Below are 24,828 nucleotides of genomic sequence, written 5' to 3'. Positions count from 1 at the left end.
TTCTGTCCCCTCGGAATTAATTCCTCAATCTCAAATTACAGTTCCCATGCGGGGAGGTGAGCCCGTGCCTCCAGACACAGCTTTGGGGTCACGCTTGTGCTTCCCATCACGGCCGGCTGCTTCCCCCTGGAGCTGATCTCTGCTCCTGTTGTACTCTAGTTTGTGCTATTTCTAGTCTATTCTTCTCCGCTTTACTTCTATTCTACTGTTTTACTTCTATTCTACATCACTTCTACATCACTTCTATTCTATTCTATTCTATTCTATTCTATCCTATCCTATCCTATCCTGTTCTATCCTGTTCTATCCTATCCTATTCTAAATTCTAATTATTTTCAAATCCTATTCTATTCTTCTTCTTTTCAAATCTTATTCTATTCTTCTTTTCAAATTCTATTTTATTCTATGAATTCTACTTCTATTCTTAACCCATCCCATCCCAATTATTCCGTCCCGTCCCATTCCCAATTTCTATAATTTCACCAATTTTCTCATTCTCCCCCCCACCCCGCTCCCCATCCCGGTGCCCGACTCGGTGGCGGCGGGGCCGGGACTCGAACCCGCGGCCCCCGGACCGCGCAGTGCCCGCGGGGGCCGCCTGGTGGCGCCATTGGACCGCGCTGCGCGGCGGCGGGGGGGGCACCCGGGGGCTGGGGGGGGGCAGTGCCTGTGGGGGGGGGCCCCCGGTGGGGGTTGGGGTGGCAAATTTTTCATTTAACAACACAAAAGCCCCAGTCAGGCTTAAGAATCTGCTCCCCCCCCCCCCCCCCCCCCCCCAAGCCCCCCAGCCACTTTTCTTAGGGTCAGGAACCTGCCAGGAGAGGTAGAGACCCCCCACCAAAATAAAAGACCCCCAATCCCATCCCCCCTCTATTCCCCTTCCTGCTGGGGGGCTGGGGGGGCTGGGGGTAGCCCTGTGGGTGGACAAGGGTGGCAGGGCCTCGCCTGGGGGGCCTGGGCTGGGTGACGCTGCGGGGGGGCTTTTAGGGCAGCAGGGGGGTCAGGACCCTGAGTGGGACTGGGAGGGGGGCGCGGAGCCTGCGGGTGGGCAGCCCTGGGATGGGGACTTGGCACCGAGGTCCCCCTGGTGCAGGAGAGGCAGGGGGTGGAGAGCAAGTTTTGGGGTCCGGGGGGCTGTGCCCTGGGGAGGGGGCTGTACTGGGAGACACTGGGAGCTGCTGGGGGAAGGTGGGAGCTGGGGAGGAGGTCTTGCCCTCCTGGCACCTAACCCTGCAGCCCCCCAGCCCCAAACATGAATCCATCATACTCCCTAACCCCAAGCCTTCCTACACCATGTGCCCCAGCAAGATGCCCCGCACTCTCTGTCCAACCCCCCCTTAGCTCCAAGCACCCCCAGGACCACGACCCCCTTGCAACCCCCCCCCCCTGCACCGCCCGGTGCCCTGGGGGCCCTGCCCGCCTCCCTCCTTCCTCCCCTGCTCCTGCAGCTGGGAGCCTGCGATCTTTATTTATTCCTTCTCCCTCTTTCACCCACTCTTTGTTGTTTCTTGAGAGAGGGAAAAAAAAAAAAAAAAGAGAAGGGAAAAAAAAAAAAAAAAACAGGAGGCAGGAGCCTGTTTTGCCTCCCAGGCAATATTTCTGGAGCCAATAGGAATGCGCACCCACCCTGCCCTGCTCCATAATTAAAGGCTTTAAGCAGGCGGCCGGGGCTGGAGGTTTGGGCACAGTCGCTCGCTTGCTCCTCGCCAGAAGCCGTGCGGAGGGAGCCGGCTCTGGGCACGCCAGGCCTGACGCGCGGGCAGCCGGGGGTCCCCAGCCGGGCGGGCAGCCCCCCCGCTCCAGCGATGAGCGGCTCCTTTGACAAGAAGCTCTCCAGCATCCTCACCGACCTGTCGGGCTCGCTGAGCTGCCATGCCGCCTCCAAGGACTCCCCCACTTTGCCCGAGTCCTCCGTCACCGACCTGGGCTACTACACCGGCCAGCACGACTACTACCCGGGCCAGTCCTACAGCCAGCCCGTCGGCCACTACCCCTACCACCAGTTCAACCTCAACGGCATCGGGGCTGCCGGCACCTACTCGCCCAAATCCGACTACTCCTACAGCCCTTCCTACCGCCAGTACGGCCACTTCAGGGACCAGCAGCTCCCAGCCCAGGATGCAGGTAGGATGCCTGGGAAATGGGGGTCGTATCCTTCCCCTCTGCTTGGGAGTTTGGCGAGGTTGTGCCCTCCCCCCCCCCGCTACTAAAAAAATAAAAATAAAGTGTTCATAAGCTGGGGACGGGGCGGCCGCGGGGCTGCGCCAGGGGTTCCCGGTGCGTTGTTCCCACCGGAGGACGGGGAGGTTTTGGGGATGGTGCTCAGCCCCCTCCGGTGCTGCAGAGCGGGGCGACCCCGGGTTGGGGAGGGGATGGGGGGGCTGCACTGGGACCCTTTCTCCAGCCCCGTCCTCACCTCTGCGCTCTGTGCCCAGTGTCGGTGAAGGAGGAGCCGGAGCCCGAGGTGCGGATGGTCAACGGGAAACCCAAGAAGATCCGCAAGCCCCGCACCATCTACTCCAGCTACCAGCTGGCGGCTCTGCAACGCCGCTTCCAGAAAGCCCAGTACCTGGCGCTGCCCGAGCGCGCCGAGCTGGCCGCCCAGCTGGGGCTCACCCAGACCCAGGTAAGGGCTGAGCCCCCCCCCCCCAAAAAAAAAAATCCCAGCCACAGCCAGAGGGGAGAGGCGGGAGGGGGAGACGGAGTTGCACCCCCCCCCCCTTTTTGCAACCCCCAAGTCGGTGTGGGTTCGGTGCGGCTCTGGATGAAGCTGTCCCTTTGGGATGTGGTGAGAGATGGGGGGGTCTGGGGGATGCCAGGGATGGGTGCTCCCCCTTTGCAGGGTGCAGGGATCCTCGCTGCTGGGTTTCGCCGCAGGGAGCAGATCTGTGGTGCCGAGGGGACGGGGGAGAGGAGGGAAGGAGCGGGGAGAAGGAACGGATCCCGGCCATGCCCCTATCCGCAGTTTCAGGGTTTATCCCCTGGCTCCGCAGCCAGCCCCAGCTCAGACCCTGCTCTGCCCAGTCACCCAGGAGGGGCCGAATCCTGCCCCAGTCCTTGGAAGTGTCCTGGGTCAGCACCCGGCTTCCCAGAATGTGAAATCCCAGGCAGGACGGGGTGCTCGGGATGGGACACTCAGGACAGGGCGCTTGAGTTGGGTGCTTGAGTTGGGTGCTGCGGATGGGGTGCTCAGGACCCCACATCCTGGCTCATTCGCTCCAAATCCAGCCGGGTCCAGCCCCTGCCAGCCCCTGCTCCTCCTGCCCGGGCTTTCCACAGCTCCGCTTTTGTCTGTCCTCCTGGCACCCCAGCTCCCAGCTCCTGTGGGAGACTGGAATTGGGGACAGGAGCACCCAAAGGCGCTGTCCGGGGGCTGCCAGTTTTGTTTACACCCAACAAGAAGGGACGGGCAAGATGTGCTTCTTCCCCACGCTGCCTCCCAGCTTTGGGGCCAAACCCTCGCTTTTGAGGCTTGTCAGGCGCAGGCACAACCCCTACCCGCTGTCCTTGCTGGTGTGACAGGCTGCCACCGCCGCCACCGCAGCACGGCCACCCCTTCCCGTGTCCCGTCCCGTCCCTGTCCCGGTGCCCTCCCTGCCTGCGGGCTGGCGCCGGCGCCCTTGTGCCGCCCTTGGCGCGGCGCTCCCCAGCGCGGCCTTCCTCCTCCTCCCTTGGGCGATGAAGCAATCGGGGACACTCGGCAAAGGGCTGACGGAGCGCGTCACCCGCTCCCAGAGGGACATCCTGTTTGGGTGACAACCACCGCCCCCCCCACCCCTTCCCCGGGGCCCAAGGGCGCCCAGCGCCGCGGCCTCACCCAGCGCCGGGGACGCTCCCGACGCGCGACGTGCCGGGCCGGTGTCCCGTGATGCATGGCGTGACGGGCGGCCCGCGACGCCCACGTCCCGGGTGGCTTGCCACCATGCACCGAGTGTCCAGGGTCCCCACGACACCTGCATCATAGGTGGCTTCCCATGGGGTGTCCGGGGTCCCCATGACACCCGCACCAAAGGTGGCTTTGTCTATGGTGCCTGGTGTGTGGGCTCTACGTAATATCCTTGTCATCGGTGACTTCCTGTGGTGCACGGTGTGTCTGGGGTCCCTGAGACACCCACAGCATAGGTGGCTTCCCATGGGGTGTCTGGGGTCCCCACGACACCCATATCACAGGTGGCTTCCCGTAGTATGTCTGGGGTCCCTATAGCACCCATATCACGGGTGGCTTCCCACGGCGTGTCCGGTGTCCCTGTAGCACCCATATCACAGGTGGCTCCCCACGGCACCTGCTGCGTGCTGGCTCCCCACGGCCCCCCTACCACAGGTGGCTTCCCACGATGTGCCGCGTGTCCGGGTTCCCCACAACCCCCCCAAGCCCCGGGGTGCCTTCCCGCAACCCCACTGCAAGCCGACGCAGGGCACTCACCCCTGTCCCTCCCTGCCAGGTGAAGATCTGGTTCCAGAACCGCCGCTCCAAGTTCAAGAAGCTCTACAAGAACGGCGAGGTGCCGCTGGAGCACAGCCCCAACAACAGCGACTCCATGGCCTGCAACTCTCCCCCTTCCCCGGCCGTCTGGGACAGTAACTCGCACGGCAGCGCGCCGGGCCGGACCCCGCTCCCACAGCCGCTCCCCTACAGCTCTTCGCCCGGCTTCCTGGAGGAGCACAACCCCTGGTACCACCCGCAGACCCTCAGCGGACCCCACTTACCCCACCAGCCGCCGCCGGCCGCCACGATGCATCACACCTCCCCGGGGCCGCCCCCCAACCCTGGCGCAGTCTACTAAGAGTGCGGCGTGGGAAAGGGAACAAGAGACAGTGGCAGGACTCCTTTTCCTTCCTTTTTTTTCCCCCCACTTTTTTTTTCTTCCTTTTTTTTTTTTTAAAAAAAAAAAAAGTGTTTTCAGGACACACATGTACACACACCCCTATATATACACTTATATATCCTATACTCTCATCTCAGGAACAACAGGACCGCAAAGGGTTAAACTCGTTAGCTCCACGCCAAGGGAAAGCAAGGAAAAGGGGGCGAATCCTTCTCATGCATTTTTCTTTTTCCATCACCCCCTGACAGCAACGGCCCCCCGGAAGCCGCGTTTTTCCCCACCGGCCATGGTGCCCCCCCTGGGGCGAGCTGTTTTGGGGGCGACTGCTCCGTGCCGGGGTCCCCGAGGAACACCCGGAGCCCTGCTTGGGATGGAAACACGGGGACCAAAGCCATGGTGAGGAGGAGGAAGAGGCGAGACGGCTGCGGGGTGCCCGTCGGAGTCGAGGGCATGGGACGCGTTTCGCCTTCGCAGCACCCAAAATCCAGTGCCGAGCGGGGACCGGCACCGGTCTGCGGGACCGTGGGTGTCCCATGGGTGCCAGCCGGCACCCCCAGCCCGGCCAGGGCTGCGGAGCCACGGCAGCTTCACGGGGATCACCCAGGACAATGCTCAGACAACGAGGTGGTTATTTAAAAATTTAAAAAAATAAAAATAAAAATGGGGGGGGGGAATATTTTAATATTTAAACTGTTCAGGAATGGCTTAAGTTATTTTTTAAAGAGAAAAATGTGCTAGTGTCTGTTTTCTAACAGTGCCTCCATCTGTCATTTAAGCTAACGGCAAAGCAGAATGCCTATTTTTTAAATAAGTCGACAACACATTTAAAAAAAAACAAAAAAACTCTTTACTATTTTTTAAGAGAGTGATGCTATTTTTTTAAAAGCAGAAAGTGCAGTTTTAAGAAGTGTTCATATGTGTTGTACAGTCCCGAGGATCTTATTTATGTTGCCTTATATAAATAGGGGTGTATGGGGGAAAAAAGAGAGTGTACATAAGGTTCGTTTGTATAAAGTTGATCAAAACCAAGCTGTTTCGTTCTGTTTTTTTTTTTGTTTGTTTGTTTGCGTTTTTTTTTTTAAGACCAACCTGGCTGGTGATTGCTCCCTCCAAGGACAGGGGCTTCCTCCGAGCCCCCTTTGCTGCTTTCTTAGCAAACAGAAGCTGATCTGCGAATGTTAATAAAAGTACTTTGAATTTTAAGGCTGTCCCAACGCTATTTTTGGGGTAGGTTTGCCAGCGAGCGGGGAGGACCCCAGCCACAGAGGAGTTTTCTGGGACAGGGAATTTCACGTTCAGCCCCACGTCCCGTGTTCTGGGGACAGCTGGGGGCGGCTGGGGACCTGGCGTGACAGTGGCAAGGTGACGGGAATGTCCACTTCTGGCTCCCCTGACCACCTCTTTGTGGGAAGGGAACTTTTTTTGGGGAAAAAAAAATTGTATTCCTGCTCTGCAGAGCTGCCTCCAAAATGCCGTGGAGCCACGCCGCTTCCCTTCCACTGCGCTTACTGGGAACCGGTAGGCTCTGAGCCGTGCAAACTGGGAGGGCAGCTGGGCTGTCCCGGTGTCCCCTTTGGGGTCACTGCGTGAGCAGGGGCTGGCGGGGACCCCTGCCTGCTGCCGTGCCGCTGTGGGACAGCCGTGCCCGGTGCCGTGCCGGCACCACCAGCCCCTTGAGCCCCCGTGCACCTGCCCTGGTCCCCGGTGGCCATGGATGGGGTCCCCCAAAGCCCCCACCCAGCCCCCTTGGTCTGGTCCCTCTGCACTGCGGGCATGGCCGGGACGCAGCCAGCTTCCAGCGCACCCACAGCAGTCCCCACGTCCCCCTTGAAATGATCGAGGACACGCAGGGGCTGTCCCCGCACCTTGCACCAGCGGGGACTTCCCCGAGCGGGCTGCACCCGCGAGGTCCCCAACTCATCCCCATCACCTCGTCCCCGCCTTGTCCACCCCAGCCGTGGCTGCAGAGGGACCTCGGGTGTCCCCAAACGGGCGTCTGCGTGTCCAGGCTGGCTGCGAAGGGTTAAGGGGAGCTGCCAGCCCCTGGTCCCCGAGCGCTTGGGGTTGGGGTTGGGGTTGGAGGCTGCGTGCAAACCCGACCCACAGCCGGCAGGCGGGCAGACACGCTGGAGACACTGCGTTTTATTAGGGGTAGGCTGCCAGCAAGAGCAAGGAGGCGGCGGGCGGGTTGGGAGAGGAGGAAACCGAGCGGCGTTGCCTGGAGTGAGAAGCATGTCATGAGCTGGCCCTTTTTTTTTTTTTTTTTTTAATTTAGGGAAAAAGAAAAAAAAAAGAAAAGAAAGAAGATTACATATTCGTGGATTATATAAAGGCTGGGCGCATCTCTGCCCGCGGACAGGCGCTAATCCTGCTCCCCTCCGGCGGCACTGCCTGCAAACCGGGCTCCTCTAGCCAGCCCCGACACCCTGGGGATGGGCGCCTGGCAGGAATTTGGCTCACAGAGGCTGTGCTCATGCAGCCCCTCGTCCCTCCTGCCCTGCCCCGACACCCCAGCTGCGCAGCAGGTCCTGCATGGGGCCGGGGGTGCCCGTGCCGTGGGTGCCAGGAGCTGGAGCCCCCTTTGCACCTGCCCGATGGAGCCAGGCACGGCGCCTCCTGGCTGCTTTCCCCCCTTTTCCTCCCCACAGACAAGGGGGGGGCACCACCAGCATCAACTGCAGCTCCACCAGCCCTGAGCCCAGAGGTGGACAAGACTCCCAGATCCTCCCAAAAGCAGCCACAGGACCTGGATGTCCCTCTCCAGGGACAAGCCCTCTCCTCCTGCCCCTGCATCCTCCCAAAAGCAGAAGAGCGTAGGCAGGTCATTGCCCCCTGCCCCCCCCCCCCCCCCCCCACTCCTCCCAGCATTTATCACCCAGTTTGGGAATAAAGTGACCCTCCTTTACCCCAGAAACCCCCAAACTGCTTATCCCAGTTATCCTCCACCACCACCACAGGGGATGGAGAGCAGCACCGGAGGGTACCGGGATGGGGATGCTGGACAGCCCCAACCCCACAGAGGGCATTTTGCCACTGGCCACGGGCACAATGAAGGCTCAGAGCTGGTTCCCAGCCCCCGTGGGTCCAAGCTGTCGGGAGCAGGGCTGGGTGCCCGCCGGTGTCCCCACACAGCTCTGCCCCATGACCGCGCGCACAAGCCCCGGCGCGCAGCCCTCCCAGCGCGGCGCGCGTTTCCTGCCCCGTTGCAACACGCCGCTTCCAGCCGCTTGCGTCACGCCGCTGCCAGCACAAAGAGCGGGGGCAGCCACCCGCCCACGGCCCGGCCTGGCATCCGCGATGTCTTCATCGCCTCCCTGGCTCTTGGCTAACCCGGCACGCGGCAGCTGGAGCGCCGAGGAGGGACACGAGGCAACCGCGGCATCGCCGCTGGCTGGGGCTTGGCCACCGTCGTTGGACCTGGAAAATAGGAGAGAAATGGTCCCGGGTGGCTTCAAGGACATCTCGGTTGCCTTTGTACCCTGGGTGAAGCACCAGCAGAGCCAGCATCACCCTGCGCAGGTGGGGTTGGGGACAGAAAGGGGACACGAAGCTGCCCGAACATCCCCTGGGAATCTGAAGGGGGCAGGTTGGACACCCAGCCTGGGCTGGTGGAGGGAAGAGGGACCCAAACAAGCCCAGAGACATCCCCATTCCCCAGGGAAGGGAATCTGGAGGGGATTTCTCCCGGTCAGTGGCTTGATTCCTTCCAGAGCGGGATGTTCTCGGGCTCTTGGCCTTTTCAGAGCCTTCCCAAGCCAAGGATGCTCCTGGCTGATGAGAGGAGCGAAGACCAGCTTTAGTGATGCTGTGCCGGAAACGCTGCCCCTCTCCTGGTGCACAGCAGACAGCAGGATCGTGGTCCTGTCCGAGTGCAGAGGAAAGGGCAGAAAAGCCCCCAAGCCCCCCCTCCTTGGGTTGCAGACCCCATCCCTTTCTCTGCAGGAGCATCCCGAGCAGAACCAGGGCACAAACACCTTTTTTTGCACTGAAGGGGACAAACCGCCACTGTTTCACACATAACAAAAGCCGCCTGCACCCATGGGTGCCCTGAGCGGGCTGCGACCCCCCCCAGGTGCCAGCGCAGCGGGGGGGGTGGCGGCGCTGCTATGATCGAGGCTCGGTGCAAGGCAGCCGCGAGCACCGGGCGGGCAGGATCCCGGGAGCCAGCGCCTGCTGCAAGACAGGACCTGCGAGCGGCTCTGGCTGCAGGTCCTTGGCAGCACATCCGTCAGGAAAGCTGAGCGGGAGCCGTGGCCGCTGCCGCCCGCGTTCCCCCAGCCCGGGAACGGATATCAAAGAGGGGAAGCGGCAGCGCACGTCGTGGCACGGGTGCAGACCTCTCGGCCGGCCCGTACACGTCCCTGCAGGCCAGATCCTTCCCTTCCTGGGCACAGAAAGGTGCTGAGTTTCCTCCAACCCCACTGCCATCAGGGGGTTCCCCCCAAGTGCAAACGGCTGGTGCTCGGCGCCCAGCACCCCGAGCTGCCAGTGCAGCCAGTGCCATGTTTCAGCCCCTTCCCATAGCCAGAAAATAGCACTCAAAGCAAAGTCACAGAGCTCCTGCCCGGGGACAATCCCACCCTGTGAGGGGCTGGGTCTTCCCCAGTCTCTGTACGAGAAATTGTAACCCCCCTGGGGACACTGTCCCCCCATGCACGAGGCACCGTGCATCGGGGCTTGGTCCCAGCCATGGGGCTGGTTGCACCGCAGGCTCCACGTCCCCCCAGTGCCACCCTTGCAGGGTGCTGGTGGCCATCCCAGGGCACAGCTTGGGGACAACTGCACCCACGCTGGGGTTTGGAGCCCTGCGTCCCCGCGGGATCACCAGCACGTGGCTGCCAGCAGCCCAAATCCCCAGCACAGGAATCGATCTCGGTACCTGGTGCTGCCCCAGGAGCCTCGGGGCACGCTGTCCCCGCGCTCAGGTCCCATCCCGACCTGCCCATCTCCCAGCTATCGGCCGATCACTCACAAACCCAGCTCCTCAGGTGGGAGCCAAGCGTTTTGGAAAAAATCTGGCCCCAAGCACTGCTGAATGCATGGAGCAAACACAGCCATGCACAGAATTTTGCCGTCCCCAACCTTGCCACCCCTGAACTGAAATGCTGCAGTGAAGGGAGCGGGACGAAGGGTCGGGAAGCACAGGTCCTCGAGGCAGGTAGCAATGCTTTCAGCGGGGAAATAAAATGTGGGGGTATCGGGCACCCAGCCCATTTGTGCCATGCAGCAAACCCAGGTACGGACGGGCTGCAGCCCCAGATCTCTGCTGGGCAGAGCCCCGCTGCGGGTCCTGTCCCATCCACAGCCGACACAGGTGGGGATGCAGCAGGTGGTCCTGCAGCACAAGCACCAAGCAGGACTGGGGAAAGCGGAAAATAACCATAAAATGTTTTCTAGCCAGGTCCTGGCCTCTGAAAAGGATAAAGGGAGAGGTGAGTCTCCGGAAAACCTGCAGCTGAAAAAGATCCCCCGCTCCCAAAGTGTCGGGGCCAGGAGGAGCAGGGCAGTAACCCCAGGGTCCCCAACCTGCCCTGCGCCCCCCACCCTCCTTCTCCCACCCCTATTAAGGGAGACATCTTCAACAGCTGCAAATTGCCCGTAATTACCCCAAGGAGGCAGCGAGAAGCCCCTCACTTAGGGGCCCCCAATTACTATAATTGCGCCTCCATTTCGGAGGAGCAGGGCTGAAAATAGCGGCAGGTCCCACGCAGATGTGGAGCTGGGCAGGAGGAGCCCCAGACCCCTGCTTGGGTGCCCCCACCCCGTGGGGCTACTTCACCTGCAGACGGGAGCCTCTGAGGACAGGGATCGAAGTGTCCCGCCCCCCTAAAGCAGGGAACCCCCCCAAATGTAGCAGCAGGTACTGAGGAGCAGTCTTTACTTTACAATTGTACAGCCCATTTATAACGGGGGGCACATACAGTAACGGACAGTGTTTATAAATAAAGCCAGGCTTTGTTTTTTTTGGGGGGGTCTGGGGACTCCCCACCTTTCCAGCCCCTCTCAGGGCCCCCCCCCGGTGTCCATGAACAGAGGGACCCGGGGCTGTGGCCAAGTCCTGTCCCGCCAGGACGGGCGCACCGGGGCTTTGTGCCGGAGCCGTCTCGCTTCAGACCGCGATGGGGCGGGTGGTCCTCAGTTCCCTGCAGACAGCGGTCACCTTCCTCCTCCTCGTCTTCTTCATCCTCCATTCGCTGGGGTCCCCCAGGGCATTGCTGGGCTCCCCGGCCCCTCGGGGGAGGGTGGCGGCACGTCCCCCCCCAATGCTGGCCCTCCCGGAGCCGGTGGGTGCTGGAGCCATGGCGGCATCACATCATGGGACCCCGGGGCATCGTGTCCTGCGGGTGCGGCTGGTACCAGGCGCCGAAGCTGCTGATGTAGTTGCTGGGGGCCAGGGGGGGCCCCTTGCCCGGCACGGGGATGTCCCAGAGCGGGGGCATGTTGGGGGAGCAGGGGGAGAGCGAGGAGGTGTGGAGATGCTCCCCATCGGGCACGCTCGAGCCCTGCTTCATGATCTTCTTGTACTTGGAGCGCTTGTTCTGGAACCAGATCTTCACCTGCGGGCGAGAGCGGGGTGAGCAAGGGATGCAGGGAGCACAGCGTCGTCCCCCCATAGGCCCCTAGCACCGATATTTTGCAGACCCCTCTGCAGTCCTTGTCTCCCCCACCTAGGACACCACCTGCCCTTTCCCAGGGGCACAGCTGGCCCAGCACGGGGGTCTTATGGGATGAGCCCAACCCTTTAAAAGCCACTAGAGAATCCACTATGGGGAGCCGGAGGAGAACGTGGCTATAAAACCAGGGTAACGTGTGATAAACGGAGAGCAACCCACGAGTCTCCAGCTGTGCACGTCCGCCTGTGTCCCCACGTGTCCCCCCGGCTCGGGCTGTGCCCCCACCAACCCAGCGCGGGTGCTGGGGCTGGGCCGGGGTGCGGCGCGGTGGGGCCCTGCCGCGCGGCGGCTGGGGTGGTGGCCCCGCTCATTCCTCCCCGCGGTCCCCCCCGCGCTGCCGGCAGGTTCCCACTTGCCTCCTCTTCCCCGGCTTTATGAGCTCGCTTTGCCCCTGGCTCCGGGCTGCACCGCTGCCGCCTGCCTGTCTCTCCCCATCGCCTTCAAAAACCCACTCGCCCCGTCCCGCGGCGCGGGGCCGCCCAGCGCCGGGCACGGCTGGGCCGGCAGCCAGGCTCCGGGGCTGGGAAAGTCCCGGTGCCTCTGGGAGGTGCGAGCAGGGGCGCCCCGGACCCGAGCCGCGGGGCCTGCCGGCGCCGGCTGCCCGCCGCGGCACGGCTCGGCTCGGCACGGCTCCAAGCGCGCAGCCTTAATCCGGAGTCGCTCCCGGAGTGGAGACGGGGGACGAGCCACGTGCGTGGCGCATCCCCCCCCGCCGTGCCGTGACAGTGCTGGCAGCAAGGTTTTAGGGACGCCGTGGCTGTACCTGGGTCTGGGTGAGCCCCAGCTGGGCGGCCAGCTCGGCGCGCTCGGGCAGCGCCAGGTACTGGGTCTGCTGGAAGCGCTGGTTGAGGGCCTGCAGCTGCAGGCTGGAGTAGATGGTGCGGGGCTTGCGGAGCTTCTTCCCCTTGCCGTTGATGCGCAGCTCCCCGTTGGCGACGGCTGGGGGCTTGTCGTGCTCTTGGGGGAGGAGAGGAGCAGAGGGTTACACCACCACGGGAGGACAACAGAGCACCCCTCCCGCCCTGACCCCGGGGGCTGCACCGGGTCTTGCTTTTTTGGATATATTTTTGGGGAGGGGATGAGCAGCGGGAACTGCTTCTGCCCTGCTGCTTCATTTAAGCCCCCACGTAAAGCAAAGGGGAACCAGGAGGCACAGCGGTGTCCGGTCATGGCCCCAAAAGCGGGCAGGCCGCAGGGCCATGCAACCACCGGGGGGGCCGGCAGGGCCCTGCAAGGTGATGGGGAGCAGAGGTGATGGGGGGCAGAAGCTGTGCTGTGGGTGTGCTGCTCCCCCCCCAGGCAGCCCCTGGCCACAAGGTCTGTCCTGCCCACCCCTGCTGTGGCTTTGAGCATCCTTGGGGCTTTTGGGGATGTGGGGCTTGGTGGGGACCAAAACATGCCAGGCATGGAGACGGGGGACACTTAGGTGACACCGGGGACACCGTGGTCCCTGGGCTCAGTGGGACACCGGGCAAGCACAGGGCAACAGGTGTGTCTGCACAGCCCCGTACGCCCCATACACAGCCCCACTCCCACAGGGGAGGGGCGGGGGGGTGGACAGGGCCAGGGTCCCGGGGGCTGAGCCATGCTCACGACCCCCCCACGGTGAACCCGGGGGCCACTTCTTTCTGGGGTGGCTCAGCGGGCAGCGTCCTGCAGCAGCTTTGGGGGAAACCAGACCAGAGCGGGGCTGCGATGTGGCAGGGGGCTGCAGAGGGGAGAAGCTGGAAGGGGGGGGTTGCAGAATCGGTGCAGTGGGGGGGGGGGGGGCTGAGACAGGACAGCACAGGACTCGAGCAGCGGGGACTCAGCGCCCACCCCCCGGGGGGGGTCCTGCAACCACCCAGGCGGGGCTAGCAGCGGGGGGGGGGCATCACCCCCAGCCCCCTTTGGGTCTCCCCCTGGGGGGGGGGGGGGGGGGGGATCCCCTCCCACCTCTCCGAGCCCCCACATCCACGCTGCCCACTGGTGGCTGCGCGCTCCCGGTGCGCTTCCGACGGCGGCGGCTGCGCTCCCGGCGGCTCCGCGCTGGCTCGGCGGGGCCAGGACCGGGACGGGGACAGCGACCGGGACCGGGAAGGGGGTCGGGACAGGGAGGGGGATGCCAGGATCGGGTGCGCAGCGCCGAGCACCCCGCGGCCGCCTTACCTGCGTCCTGCAGCCTGGCGCCGTGGGCCAGCCCGGCCGGGGGATGCTGGGCGCCGGCGGGCGGGTAGGGCAGGTAGGGGCCGCCGTGGGGCGGCGGGGGGGCCCCGCCGGTGTAAGGGTAGGACCCGGGCCGACCGTAGGAAGCGAAGGGCGGCGGGTCGTGCTGGGGGTGGCCGGCGGGGTGGAGGCCGTGCAGCGGGTAGTGCGGCGGCGAGGGGTGGCCGAGCTCCAGGAAAGAAGCTTTGGAAGGGTCGGAGCCCAGCAAACTCTCGGCTACGGAGCTCATGGTCATGGTGAACCGAGCCGAGCCGAGCCGGGCTCAGCCGGGCCGGGCCGGGGCGGGCAGCCCCCGGAGCCCGCAGCACCGCTCCGAGCCCCGCGGCCCCCCCCGACGGGCTCCGCGCTGCCGCACCGCGGCCCCGCGCCCGGGGGATCCCCTGCCCGCCCCGCCCCGCCGAGCCCCGCCCCGTGACGTCACGGCCCCCCCCGGGGGGGGGGGCAGCCCCCTGGATGCCCCCTACCCCATCCCCTCGGGGGTACCCCCTCGGAGCCCCCCCTGAACCCGGGGTCCCCCCAACCCGGCTGCGCGGCACCCAGTGAGGAGAGGGGAGCTCGGGGGGGGGGGCGGAGGCACCGTGGTCCCCCCCCCATTGTCCTGGCTGAGACCCCCGGGAGGGTCTTGTCATCAGCGTGCAGCAGTCTGCAGCGGGGGGCACTGATTTTTTGGGGAGCCCCCTCCTTTGAGGGCACAGGAGGTGGATGGCAGCCCCCCAGGGGGGGTGCACAGCCCCTTGGTGGGGCAGCAGGGCAGCCCTGGGCCCACAGGGGACTAAGTGGAAAAGGAGCAGCTGGGGACATGGGGACACAGCAGGGCACAAGAGAAGGACGGATGGACACGGGACAGCTGGAAGGACAGACACCGGGCCGAGGGACGGACACAAGGCCCTGCATCTCCGTGTCTGCCAGCTGCTGGGGTGGGCACCCAGGGTGGGAGCCCCCAGCCCTGGCAGATGGGGGCCCCTTCCCATGGCGCCGCAGCGCCTGGACCCCGCGGGGCTCCGCTCCCGGCTGCAGGCACCGACCTGCCTGGCCGCTCCCTGCCGCTGCCCCGGGGAGCCCTGACCCCAGCAGGGTGCACGGAGTCTCCACGGGGCCACCAGCCGAGGGGGGGCACAACCCCCAGCACCGTCACCTCCACCACTGGGGACACCCCCGGTGCTTGGCGGCGAGGGTTTGCACCTCCCGAAATCCCAGGTCTCACATCAAGCCCTGGATGGGGGTCTGGGTCCCTCCCCGCCACCCCCGGCTGCACCGTGGTGATGGGTTTGGGGACACTGCGGGTGATGCAGCGGGGAGCCAGGTGGCCCACGCTGGCCACCAGTGTGCCAAATCTCAGCAGCTGCCCCGTGCGGGGTTTGCCTGGGAGGGGCGGCCCCGGGGGAGCGGGGTGACAGCGGCCGGGGATGCTGGCAGGGAGGGTCCCCCATCCCCACCCTCCCATTAGACCATCTTCAAAACATGTTTCCATCTCGCCATCGTGCCGAGGCTGAGTCACTCAGTGCATGGGCCGGCAGCTCTGATATAAATAGCCGAGCTCCTCACTAGCCCTCGGACACACTGGGACTGCTCTCCCATCCCAGACTCCAAATAAAACAACTCTGACCTGCGGCCGATCCTCTGATGGCCTCCTGCCATCTCTCCCCATCCCAAACATCTCCTTAAAGGCTCACAACCCCACAGGGATCAGGGCCAGTACGGACAGACCCACAGAGCAGCCCCTCAGTGCCGGGCAGGCTCTGGGGTCCCTGCACCTCTCCATCCCAGCGCGGAGCTGGACCAAGTGCCCAAGGGAGATCCTGGCTCAAAATCCCCCCAAAATCTCAATTTTGGCTCGGAGAGAGGCTGCTCTGACGTCTCTGCCCAGGCCACCAAACTCCGGGGGCAAACGTGGAAAATCCTCCAACCCCACCCAAGCAAAAGCGGGGGGAAAGCAGCATTAAAAAAATAAAATAAAATAAAAAGGAGAAATCCAGATGTTCGCCAGCCCTGCCCGGCCGAGTCATCCCTGGGAGCCTGGCGTGGCCGGCACCGGGGGCAAAGTGTGGCGGCCGCGAGTATCAAAGCGAGCCTCCGCCGATCTGCGTCTGTCCCGGCTCCGCACTTTCCCTGCTGGGGTGACTCAGCTCTCCCGGGGACGGGTGCCGGCTTGCCGGGGTGTGCTACCGGCAGCTCCGCTCCCCGAGCATTCACTCCCCCCCGGTGCTCCGCACCCCGGTGCCGAGGACGGGAGGGAGATGGAAGTGGAGGATGCGTCCTCCCCGCTGCGGAGGCTGTGCGTGGTGGCCGGGTGGCTCCCAAGGCTGGATGGGGGCACCAGGGGGGTCTGAAGGCTCAGGGCACCTGGACCCCTTCCCACCCTTCTGCTTTGGTGTTTCCTAAGATGTTTTAGGGACAGGTTTGGTCCCCTGGCATTTCTAGGTGGCACAAGGGGACCACAAGAGCCTCGCACCCCAGTGTGGCTGCACCCTGGCAGGTCCCAGGGAATTCTCTGCACTGGGTGCTGGTGTCCCCCTGTGTGTTTTGGGGCAATATATGGCTTCTGGTGGAAGGAGAGCCAAATCCCCACCTTGGGCAAATGCAAGTTTCACCAGTGATGCCACGAGGGATGCTGCGCTGGGGTCCCAAACCACTGTGCCTGGTGGAGGGTGGATGGGTCCCCTCAGCCAGGGGGGACCATGGGGCAGCACCAAGGCTGAGGTGACCCCGGTGCAGCCCATCTCCTCCTCCCTGGCAGCACCCAGCCTCCGCACCAGCCTCGCACAGGAAGTTTCGGGTTGGGCATCTGAAGGTGTCGATTGGAGCACCCCTGAGCCCCAGCTGCCAGCCCCATGGTCTCCACCCGGGGTGGGCGCGCAGGCAGCGCTTTCTGCACCACGATCCCCTGGGAGATGGGGTAAGCAACCAGCCCCAACCCTCCAGGCTGTGACAAACGTCCCCGCCACCCCGCAGCCGGGTCTGGCTCCCAGCAGCTCCCGCAGCTTGAGGGCAGGAGCTGGTGGCACCCAGGCACCTGCCCACGGGGCAGCGCCGGGCGCACGTCCCCGGGTTAGACCCAGCCCCGGCGCTGGGCTCCACACGGGCTGGAAGGCGCAGCACATGCTGTTTTAGCAGGGTTTGGGGTTTGAGGGTAACCCGCTGCCAAAACAAATACATCGAGTCAACTTGTATTAAATTAAAAAAATAAATCAAGGCCGTGCTCGGAGACAATTAAAAGTCTTGGTCTCGGGGCTGGAAGGTGCTGACACACGCCGAGCCCCACGCGATGGGGGGGGGGGGGGGTTTGCGGCCACGTCCCCCTGCAGGTCCCTCTGCTGTTTCCCTGCCCGGTGAGGGGGCTTTGCTGTCCCCGCGGGACACGGGACGAGCCCAGCTTCGTCGTGGCTGCTGCTGCGAAGCTGAAACGTCGGAGGCTCCGGGATTTTACCTGCCGGCTCGCCGCCACTGGCTGATGAAAGCAGGAAGGATTAAAGGGGTGCAGGGAGGGAGAAGGGTGCGCGGGGAGGGGGGTGGGGGTGGGGGGGCAGGAAAGCATGTGCCAGGTAACAAACCTCCAAGATCGCCCGAGATAAAGGGAGATCCCAACAGCTGTAATTACGCGCTGGAGAGATAGAGCGGCGCGGGGAAAGCCTGAAGCCAAGTACAGGAATTGTGGGTTAATGGCAGCCCAAGGAGAAGTTAATAACAAGCCGAACAAAGTGGGAGCAGACAGCCTGGCGTCTGCCCTCCCACACGCCACCGCTGCCGCGCTAACGAACAAGCGCGCTATCTCCAGCCCCGCGCCGAGCCCTCCATAACCGAGGGGGAGCGCGGGGAGACAGGGGATGGGCTGCTCGCGCTGCCTTTCCTGGGGGTTTTCATCTTTTTTTTTTTAGGGGGAGATGCAACGGGCACCTTATGAGGGGGTGAGGGGGGTGAAGGGTGTTTGTGATGCAAGGTGCAGATGATGAGGGGGGAAGGATGATTCCCCAGGGCCTGATCCTGCCCCACAGGGCAGCACTGACACGAGTGGGAGCAGGATTTGGACCTGGGCAGCGTGAGACATCCCCAAAGCAGCCGTGAGCTGCTCCACGTGCAGGGAATCGTGGAGTGAGCGATGTGAGATGGGAACGCCTGGCAGGAGACGATCCGAACACGTCCCCCTGGCCCCCGGAGGTGACAGTGACGTGGCTGTCACACCGGGGCTGGGACCTGCTTTGACCGGGCAGCTTCAGAGGGACACGAGGGAAGAGAAAGTTCACATTCAACACTTTTGTTTCCCCTTTTTACCTTTGCAGGGAAATCTCCAAAGGGCGGAGGCTTTGAAGCAGCTTTTCTGCAGAGAAAGAAAGAAACGAAAAGATGCTGAGAAATTGCTTGTCCCAAATTTTGCAGCCCTCAGCCACTGGTCATGAAAACTTCCATTGCTCCTCCTAACCAGAACAGATCACACGCAGAAATGCTACAGAAATGCCCAGGATGCTGAAAACAAGTCTTTTTTTTTTTTTTTTTTTTCCTAAAATCTTTGTAAAGCCCTCCCCAGCCTCTCTCCAGGAACAGGAGAGGATGGAAGCGCCCCAGCCCCAGCCTGGCTTTTCAGTGCTGGTTGAAATAACATTGCCCAGCATCGTGGCTGTGCTCGGTGTGAATAAGAACAGCCGAGACCTCCGCTGCAGCCAGGATTTGTGCCCTGCTCCGTCACTGCTTAGAGCTGGGATGAAATCATATATATGTTAAAAACTCTGAAAACGAGTAATCCTCCCCTCCCTCCCACCCTTAATAAAGTAAAGGCAATGTTTTGGGTTTGAACCGAAAACGTTTTCCAGGACCTGGCTCCGGTCTGGGTTTGATTTTCGTAGGGATCGCTGGCTGGAAATCAAAATTCAAAAAGGACCAGGCGATGTAAATCAGCAGCAATGCTCCAAGGGGCATGCTGTGCCACTGATTTACATCGCCTCAGCCCTTGGGCCCTCCCGAGACAGACAAACGAGGGAGCAAACACCCGGGGAAGTTTCCCTCCATGGCACCCGGTCGGAGCAAGCAAAGCTGGCGCCGGCTTTGCTCCCCCATCAATGCACAAAGGGCTGAAAATCTCCACCGGCGTCGCGCCACGGGGTCACGGGAGCTGTTCCTGCCTGGCACCAAACCCAAAAGGGTCTCTCCCTGTTCCCGCTGTTCCTCGGTGAGTTTATGAAGTGCCTGGGATTAATTGTGGGAGCAATTTTCTGCTGTTGAAATTCCCCATGTCACTGTTACCCCTCTTGCGCCCTGGCGTGTGAAGCCAGTTTGGGGGATAATTATGCCCCATCTGGAAACCTTTGGGGAAGGTGTGAACCTGCTATGCAGAAATATGACATATTTAATCAATTATTCCATTCATTAGCCCCAGCCTCAGTGCCTTGCCCTGCTAATTTGACAAGAGCACCAGTTAAAGAGGCTTTTTAACCCTCATTCATTTCACATCACCCTACAAGCAGCGAGCTGCAGAGCGCTGGAGTCAGTGCATGGCTGGAAAGGGGATGGTGAAAACGATATTTTCATTGCAATGTGTTTCTTTTTTTCCCCTTTTTTCCCCCAAACAGAAGAGTTAAAGATTTGCTCACACCACGCTCCTAAAATCGCACTGCTTGATGCTCTTCCCCATCCCTGCCTTTGCTGGAGTGGTGCAGGATGCCTCTTTCTGGGTGGAGCAGATAAAAAAGGATAACTGGAATTTATTGTGTTGCAAGCAGTGCATTTAAATGAGAAATATTGATTTAGATATTTTTTAGATGGCTGTTTGGAGAGGTGATTTCCCTCTAAGGGTGAGCCTAAAAGCAAGCCCAATTAAGATCTGGCCCAGCCTTTCTACAATATTTCCAGGGGACTCTTCCTTGCAGAAATGGACTTTTCCTTCCCCATCTCTGGCTCCTCGTTTGGGACAGTATCATTTTCCCCTTTGTGAGACCCATTAAGGGTTTGTACCTTTAACAGCCTAACGAGGCAACTAGTAATGGCTCGATGCAGCCCTTAAACAAAGAGATAATCAAGTGCTGGCCTCTCCATGGAGAACTTGATCCAATAAACCCTGATTAATTTGTTTTAAAATAATCTCTTGCAGGCACAGGTCTCTAAAGCAGACACTTTATGAACGTTGCATTTAGTGCTGCAAGGGGCAGCACCTCCTCTACCACCTCACCAGCATCTGGACTGGCACACTGGGATGCGGAGGGGGATTTAATGCGATGCTTTTGGAGACATGGGGATGCCCTGACATGTACTGCTTCTGCTCCTAGCCATGCCCATGGGCACCCGACCATCCCCTCGTCCTCCTCTTGCGGAGGCCAGAGGTCCCGGTGTGGATGCGGATCCCATGGGGTGACACCATCCTGTTCCCCTTGGGAAATGCCCCGCACTGGGGCAAAGGAGCCCAAACCCTCGTGTCCCCCCCGAGTATCCCGCTCCAGCCCGCTGGCTGCAGCCTATGTTGACATGTTTCTCTGGAAAGGGACTTAGCCAAGGATGGAATTTAAAACCACAGATGTTGTTGTTGTTATTCATTTTCTTTCTCTCTTTCTTTCTTTCTTTCTTTCTTTCTTTCTTTCTTTCTTTCTTTCTTTTTCTTTTTTTTTTTTTTTTTTTGGTTTGTTTTTCTAATGTCCTTGCTGGAGATTTGAAAGCAGTGGCTGAGACGTCCTCTGGCAGCGCGGGGCTGGATCCCTGCGGGTGCCCCACAGCAGAGCCACCGCTGGTGTCACACGCACCAGCGCCACACAGACACCTAAAGGTGGCTCTGGGTGCCAGGTGCAGACCTGCTGATGCTGGGACAGTCGCAGGAGGATGCTCCGAGGATAAGTGGGAGGAAAAATCCTAGAGGTGAAGTGGGAGGAAGAGCTGAGCTTCTGGGAAGAAGAACCACTGTGGACACTTATTTGCACTGAAAAGATGTGAGTTTTCACTTTGAAAGCAAGCTACAAGCAAAAAAAATCAATAAGTGGAATAAAAGCCTTCCATTTTCTCAAAGCGAAGCATTTTGTTGGGGCAGAAGGGCTGGGGGCGGCACCCCACCTGTGGGGTGGTTTTGTCCTGGATTTAAAAGCATCAGGCAGGAGCGGCTGCGCTTCCCCTGAAACCTGGCCCCTGCCCGGGATGCTTGGGAGCAATGCAGGAACCTGGGGGGGGGATCAGGTGCTGTGATGGAACCAAGACCCACTGCGTTTGCAGGCAGACACATGCATGGGATGGGAAGAGCGTGGACGACCTTGCATCCTCTACATCTGTTGCGCGGTGCTGGCTGTGCCATGGGACATGCCAAGGGCTTTGTGTTTTGGGGAAGAATTTGCTGAACATTTAAAGAGCCGACAGGAAGGGCTCAAGCTTGCGGCTGAGCATGCTCGGTCCTCATCGGGGAGCACTTTGCAGGGCTGATGACAGAAAATTGCTTTGTTGCCCAGGTTGTGGGGACCGAGCAGCAGGAACCCTGTGGTGCTCCCTCCAACTGCCAAAGAGGACACCTGGGCAGGTGGGGGAGCCGAGCCCTCCCCCTGCACCTTCCCCCTCTGCCAAAAATAAACGAGTGATTTCCCCGTTCCCCTTCCCAGGATCTGGATTTATCAGAAAGTGCTTTTGGAGCAGCCGCGTGCCGGACCCGGATCCAGGCGCGGTTTGTGGCCACGGGGGATGCTCGCTGCTCGGCCAAGCCAGGAACCACGCCAGAGCCCCGCGGCTAAAAGGTCCACGAGCAGGTGAACAGAAGAAGGGGGAAGACTGCTGTGACGTTCTACTGATGGAACAGAAACTTTTCAGCAAACACTTGGAGAGAAAAATATATATTCTGCTGACATTTCCCATATTTGGCGAAAACCCAAGCCTTCCACCAAAACCCCAAGCACACGCACGCACCAAGTCCCTTGGTGCTTTAACTAAAAGCAGTGCTCCAAAGTGTCCTTTTCTTTTTGGTGGTTAAGGCTCTGAAAAAAAATTATTTCAGGAATTTTTAAGAGGGAAAAGAGCAATAAATCGGCAAAGCTTCAACATCTCCGGAGCAATGGGTGTTTTCCAAGCCATCCCAGAGACTTGATCCTGTGGGTTTGTTGCTGGAAGGTGCCAGAGACAGTGGCCGTGTGAGTCCTCGGGGGAATGAATGTCTCCAGCCCATCCCTCAGTATGGAGCACAGTGTTAGGGAGAAGCTCCCAGGGTCAGACCCATTGCATCCTCCATATTCCAGCTCTATGTTTTAGCACTGATGAGAAACACCGCGTTAACAGCCTTCTCCTCCTTTGCTGCCCACAAGGAGCTTCATCGGGAGCAGACTTGGGCCAAGCCTCAGACAAAACCATCAGCAGCATCCTCCGCTTACCCCCAAAAGAGGCAGCAGCACAGCGGATCCCTGAGCCCAGAACCCAGGCAGGGTTCGGAGCCCATCCTTCCCTCTCTGCCCCGTGACACTGTGGCTCCGAAGGGGACCCATGGAGGCTCCGCATTGTGTGGTCGCTCCTTGGCCCCAGCTGGGACGCGTGGGTTTGGAGAGGCATTGAGAGCATTATAATCAGTGACCCCCACATTCTTGCTAATTAACAGAGAGAAAATTAGTGGTAAAAGAAATTGTTCCTCTCATATTGCTGTTTGCAGTTTGTTTGGGTTTTGGCTTGTTTTGGTGTGTTGTTTTTTTTTCGTTGTTGTTGTTGCTGTTCTCTGAGTGTACCATCTAGAAAGAATTATTTAAGCCTCCGGGGCCAAATTCCCAGGCTCGACTTCAGCAAAACCATCAGTGTGAGTTTTTGCCTGAAGAGGGGAGTTGGGGTCTTGCCCAGCAGCAGGGAAGGGCCCAATCCTCCCCTCTGGTTCACAGCAGGCTGAGCCCGCGGCGCTCGCTGGTGGAGCGGTGCCAAGAGATGCTCAGCTGAGCTGGGAAGCTCCAGCCTGCAGCAGAGGGCTTGGTTCCTGCAAAGGGCTGCAAGGGAAGGACATGTGGCTTTGGAAGGTGACCTGACAGTGCCACGAACATCAGACATCTTATGGGGCATGCAGAGTGGCTCTGGTAGGGACGGCTAGCTCACGCTTAGGGCTAGCAGCCACCTGGTAGCATCATCCTGCTGCACAGGACCAACCCTGCTTCTCAGTCGCCATGCAGCACCTGGGCTCTCCTCATCTGTCCCCCGACAGCCGTGTCCCCAGGGCCTGGAGGCACAGCCACTCGTCCCAGGCTCATGGACACTGCTGCTGAGCCAGCTGGGGTGGTGTCACCTAGAGTGTCCCCACGCCACCGTCCTCCTCCCCAGCACACTTGCAGGTGGTCATTAGAGGAGCTGACAGTCCCCGCAGCACGCGCGGGGTATTTACATCGCTGGGGAAGCTGAACTCAGGGGAGAGAGAGAGGGAGAAAAAAATGGTGATGGTAAATGTATAATTAAAGTCCTATTAAGAGGCGCCTAGGAGTCGCAGAGGGAGCAGGGTGGATGGGATCGCTGCCTCCCCAACGGCTCTCGGGTGCAAAAGTCCCCCTGGGCACAGCCAGGAGGGGCTGTGGGGAGCTGCCCCGGGGGGACGTGGCATTGCTGGGGTCTCTGTGGTGCTGAGTCAGGCTCCAGCGTGGGAAGACCATCCTGTCTCATGCCATGCCATGCCATGCCATGCCATGCCATCCTGTCCCATCCCATCCCCTGCAGCCCAGCTCTAGGTCCTGCAGGGACACCCTCTGGCACCCCAGCATCCAAAACCCTCTGGGACTGGGCTGGAGCAAGGGGCCACCGAGCTCGGATGAGCAGAGGAGCCAGGCTTTGGGGCAGTGCCTGGCTGGAGCTGGGCAGCTAGGAAGAGCTGTTGGAGCAGACGTGTGCTTTAACGGGCAAGAAGAGGGAGCTGCTGCTGCCTGATCTTTTAGCACTATCACGGGCTCCGGGTTTCACCATCTGCAATGCCCCGGCTACTCCCTTGCCATCTCACAGCTCTTTCTGTCTCACACCCCCACCCTTGCTTCATCATCCTTGTCTTCCTCAGAGACCTGCCCACATCCCTGCACCAAATCTTCAGGTTCCCTCATTCCCTGTCCCCTCGCAGGCTCCATGCCCAGGACACAGCCTGGTTTTGTGACCCCGCTCAGCAATTCACCTGCACCGCAGGTGAATTCCCCTCCTCTTCAAAGCATCCCCACCACAGAGGTGACACAACCCCCCCCCAGCCCCGCCATAAACTCTCCCGACGCTGCCCAAAACTGCCACCATCACCCAGGGCTCTCCCTGGGTGCTCCTATTCAAAGGCGAGAGCGAGCAGGTTTGTGGCCAGCACTTGGTCGAAAAACCTCCTTGCACAGGTGGCTTTCCCATCCCAAGCCGCCCACCTCGCCTGCCCTTGCTCTTTGCAGCTCCCCTATTAGTCGTGCTTCACCGGGCACTGAATGGGGACTGGAATTCCTTAATCCACCTGCGACCTGCCGAGGAGCTTTCCCACCCCAGCCCTGTAACCTAATCCCCCCCAGCACAAAGCCGGGGCGGCAGCGCCCAATGAACCAGCAGCTGAAGTCTCACCAGCTGCCACATCACCTTGAGCTCAGCACTGAGCAGTAAAAGGCACAGAAAGAGGGTTTGGAAGTGTTTTTTTTTCTTTTTTTTTTTTTTTTGGTTCATCCCACCGCATCTGGGAGATGATGGAGCAGGGACCACACTCTGCATTCAGTCTTTGGCCGGTGCTGGATGTGGTCTCGTGGCCGGGTGGCCTCCATCCCACAGCTGATGGAGCTGACTTCACCTACACGTTGGGACAAGGGATGCGAGGAAGGGATGCGGGGCTGCCCTGCTGCCCGTGGGGACCCTGCCGTGAGGCACAGAGACCAAGAACCAGCCCCGCAGGTGGTGCTGGGCAGCCTGCGGGACAGAGAAGGATCAGCCGTGTGGAGGGCGATGCAGCTGGATTTACCCCCATGTGCAGAAAATGAGTCTGGAAATCCTTGATGACTCCAGTCTTGCACCCCCTGAGCCAGCCCAAATCCTTTGTGTCAGAAGATTTTACATGAAATATGTATTTTCTGTAAAAATATACCAATGTATACAAAAAATAAAAATAAAAACATGCCAAAATATACCAAAAAATATACAATTAACCTGCAAACAACAGCTAGCTTTCCTAGTTTTGCTCTGGTCCTTCCTGCCTGATCTGTAGCCATCCT

At 60.9% G+C, this 24,828-nt stretch overlaps 2 protein-coding genes across 2 annotated transcripts; one reads left to right on the top strand and one right to left on the bottom strand.

Annotated features, from left to right (window-relative positions):
* The first annotated feature begins 1,686 nt into the window (after positions 1-1,686).
* DLX3 (distal-less homeobox 3) lies at positions 1,687-5,847 on the top strand. Its single transcript, XM_035568501.2, has 3 exons — positions 1,687-2,124; positions 2,436-2,626; positions 4,443-5,847. The coding sequence occupies exons 1-3, from the start codon at positions 1,806-1,808 to the stop codon at positions 4,782-4,784; spliced, it is 852 nt and encodes a 283-aa protein (XP_035424394.1). The 5' UTR covers positions 1,687-1,805; the 3' UTR covers positions 4,785-5,847.
* Positions 5,848-11,134: 5,287 nt separating this feature from the next.
* DLX4 (distal-less homeobox 4) lies at positions 11,135-13,940 on the bottom strand. The gene is made up of 3 exons (XM_035568538.1): positions 13,649-13,940; positions 12,264-12,457; positions 11,135-11,383 (listed from the first exon to the last, which is right to left on the bottom strand). Exons 1-3 carry the CDS (start codon positions 13,938-13,940, stop codon positions 11,135-11,137), a joined length of 735 nt encoding a protein of 244 aa, XP_035424431.1.
* Positions 13,941-24,828: the final 10,888 nt, after the last annotated feature.

This window comes from Cygnus atratus, chromosome 25, assembly GCF_013377495.2.
Source record: "Cygnus atratus isolate AKBS03 ecotype Queensland, Australia chromosome 25, CAtr_DNAZoo_HiC_assembly, whole genome shotgun sequence".
Lineage (NCBI taxonomy): Eukaryota > Metazoa > Chordata > Aves > Anseriformes > Anatidae > Cygnus > Cygnus atratus.
This window is presented reverse-complemented; position numbering and strand designations above follow the sequence as displayed.

Coding starts and splice junctions, on each gene's coding strand:
- DLX4 (XM_035568538.1), bottom strand. CDS start 13,940: ATGACCATGAGCTCCGTAGCCGAGAGTTTGCTGGGCTCCGACCCTTCC. Junction 12,458..13,648: donor CGCCAGGCTGCAGGACGCAG/GTAAGGCGGCCG, acceptor TCCTCCCCCAAG/AGCACGACAAGCCCCCAGCC. Junction 11,384..12,263: donor TGGGGCTCACCCAGACCCAG/GTACAGCCACGG, acceptor TCTCGCCCGCAG/GTGAAGATCTGGTTCCAGAA.
- DLX3 (XM_035568501.2), top strand. CDS start 1,806: ATGAGCGGCTCCTTTGACAAGAAGCTCTCCAGCATCCTCACCGACCTG. Junction 2,125..2,435: donor GCTCCCAGCCCAGGATGCAG/GTAGGATGCCTG, acceptor CTCTGTGCCCAG/TGTCGGTGAAGGAGGAGCCG. Junction 2,627..4,442: donor TGGGGCTCACCCAGACCCAG/GTAAGGGCTGAG, acceptor CCTCCCTGCCAG/GTGAAGATCTGGTTCCAGAA.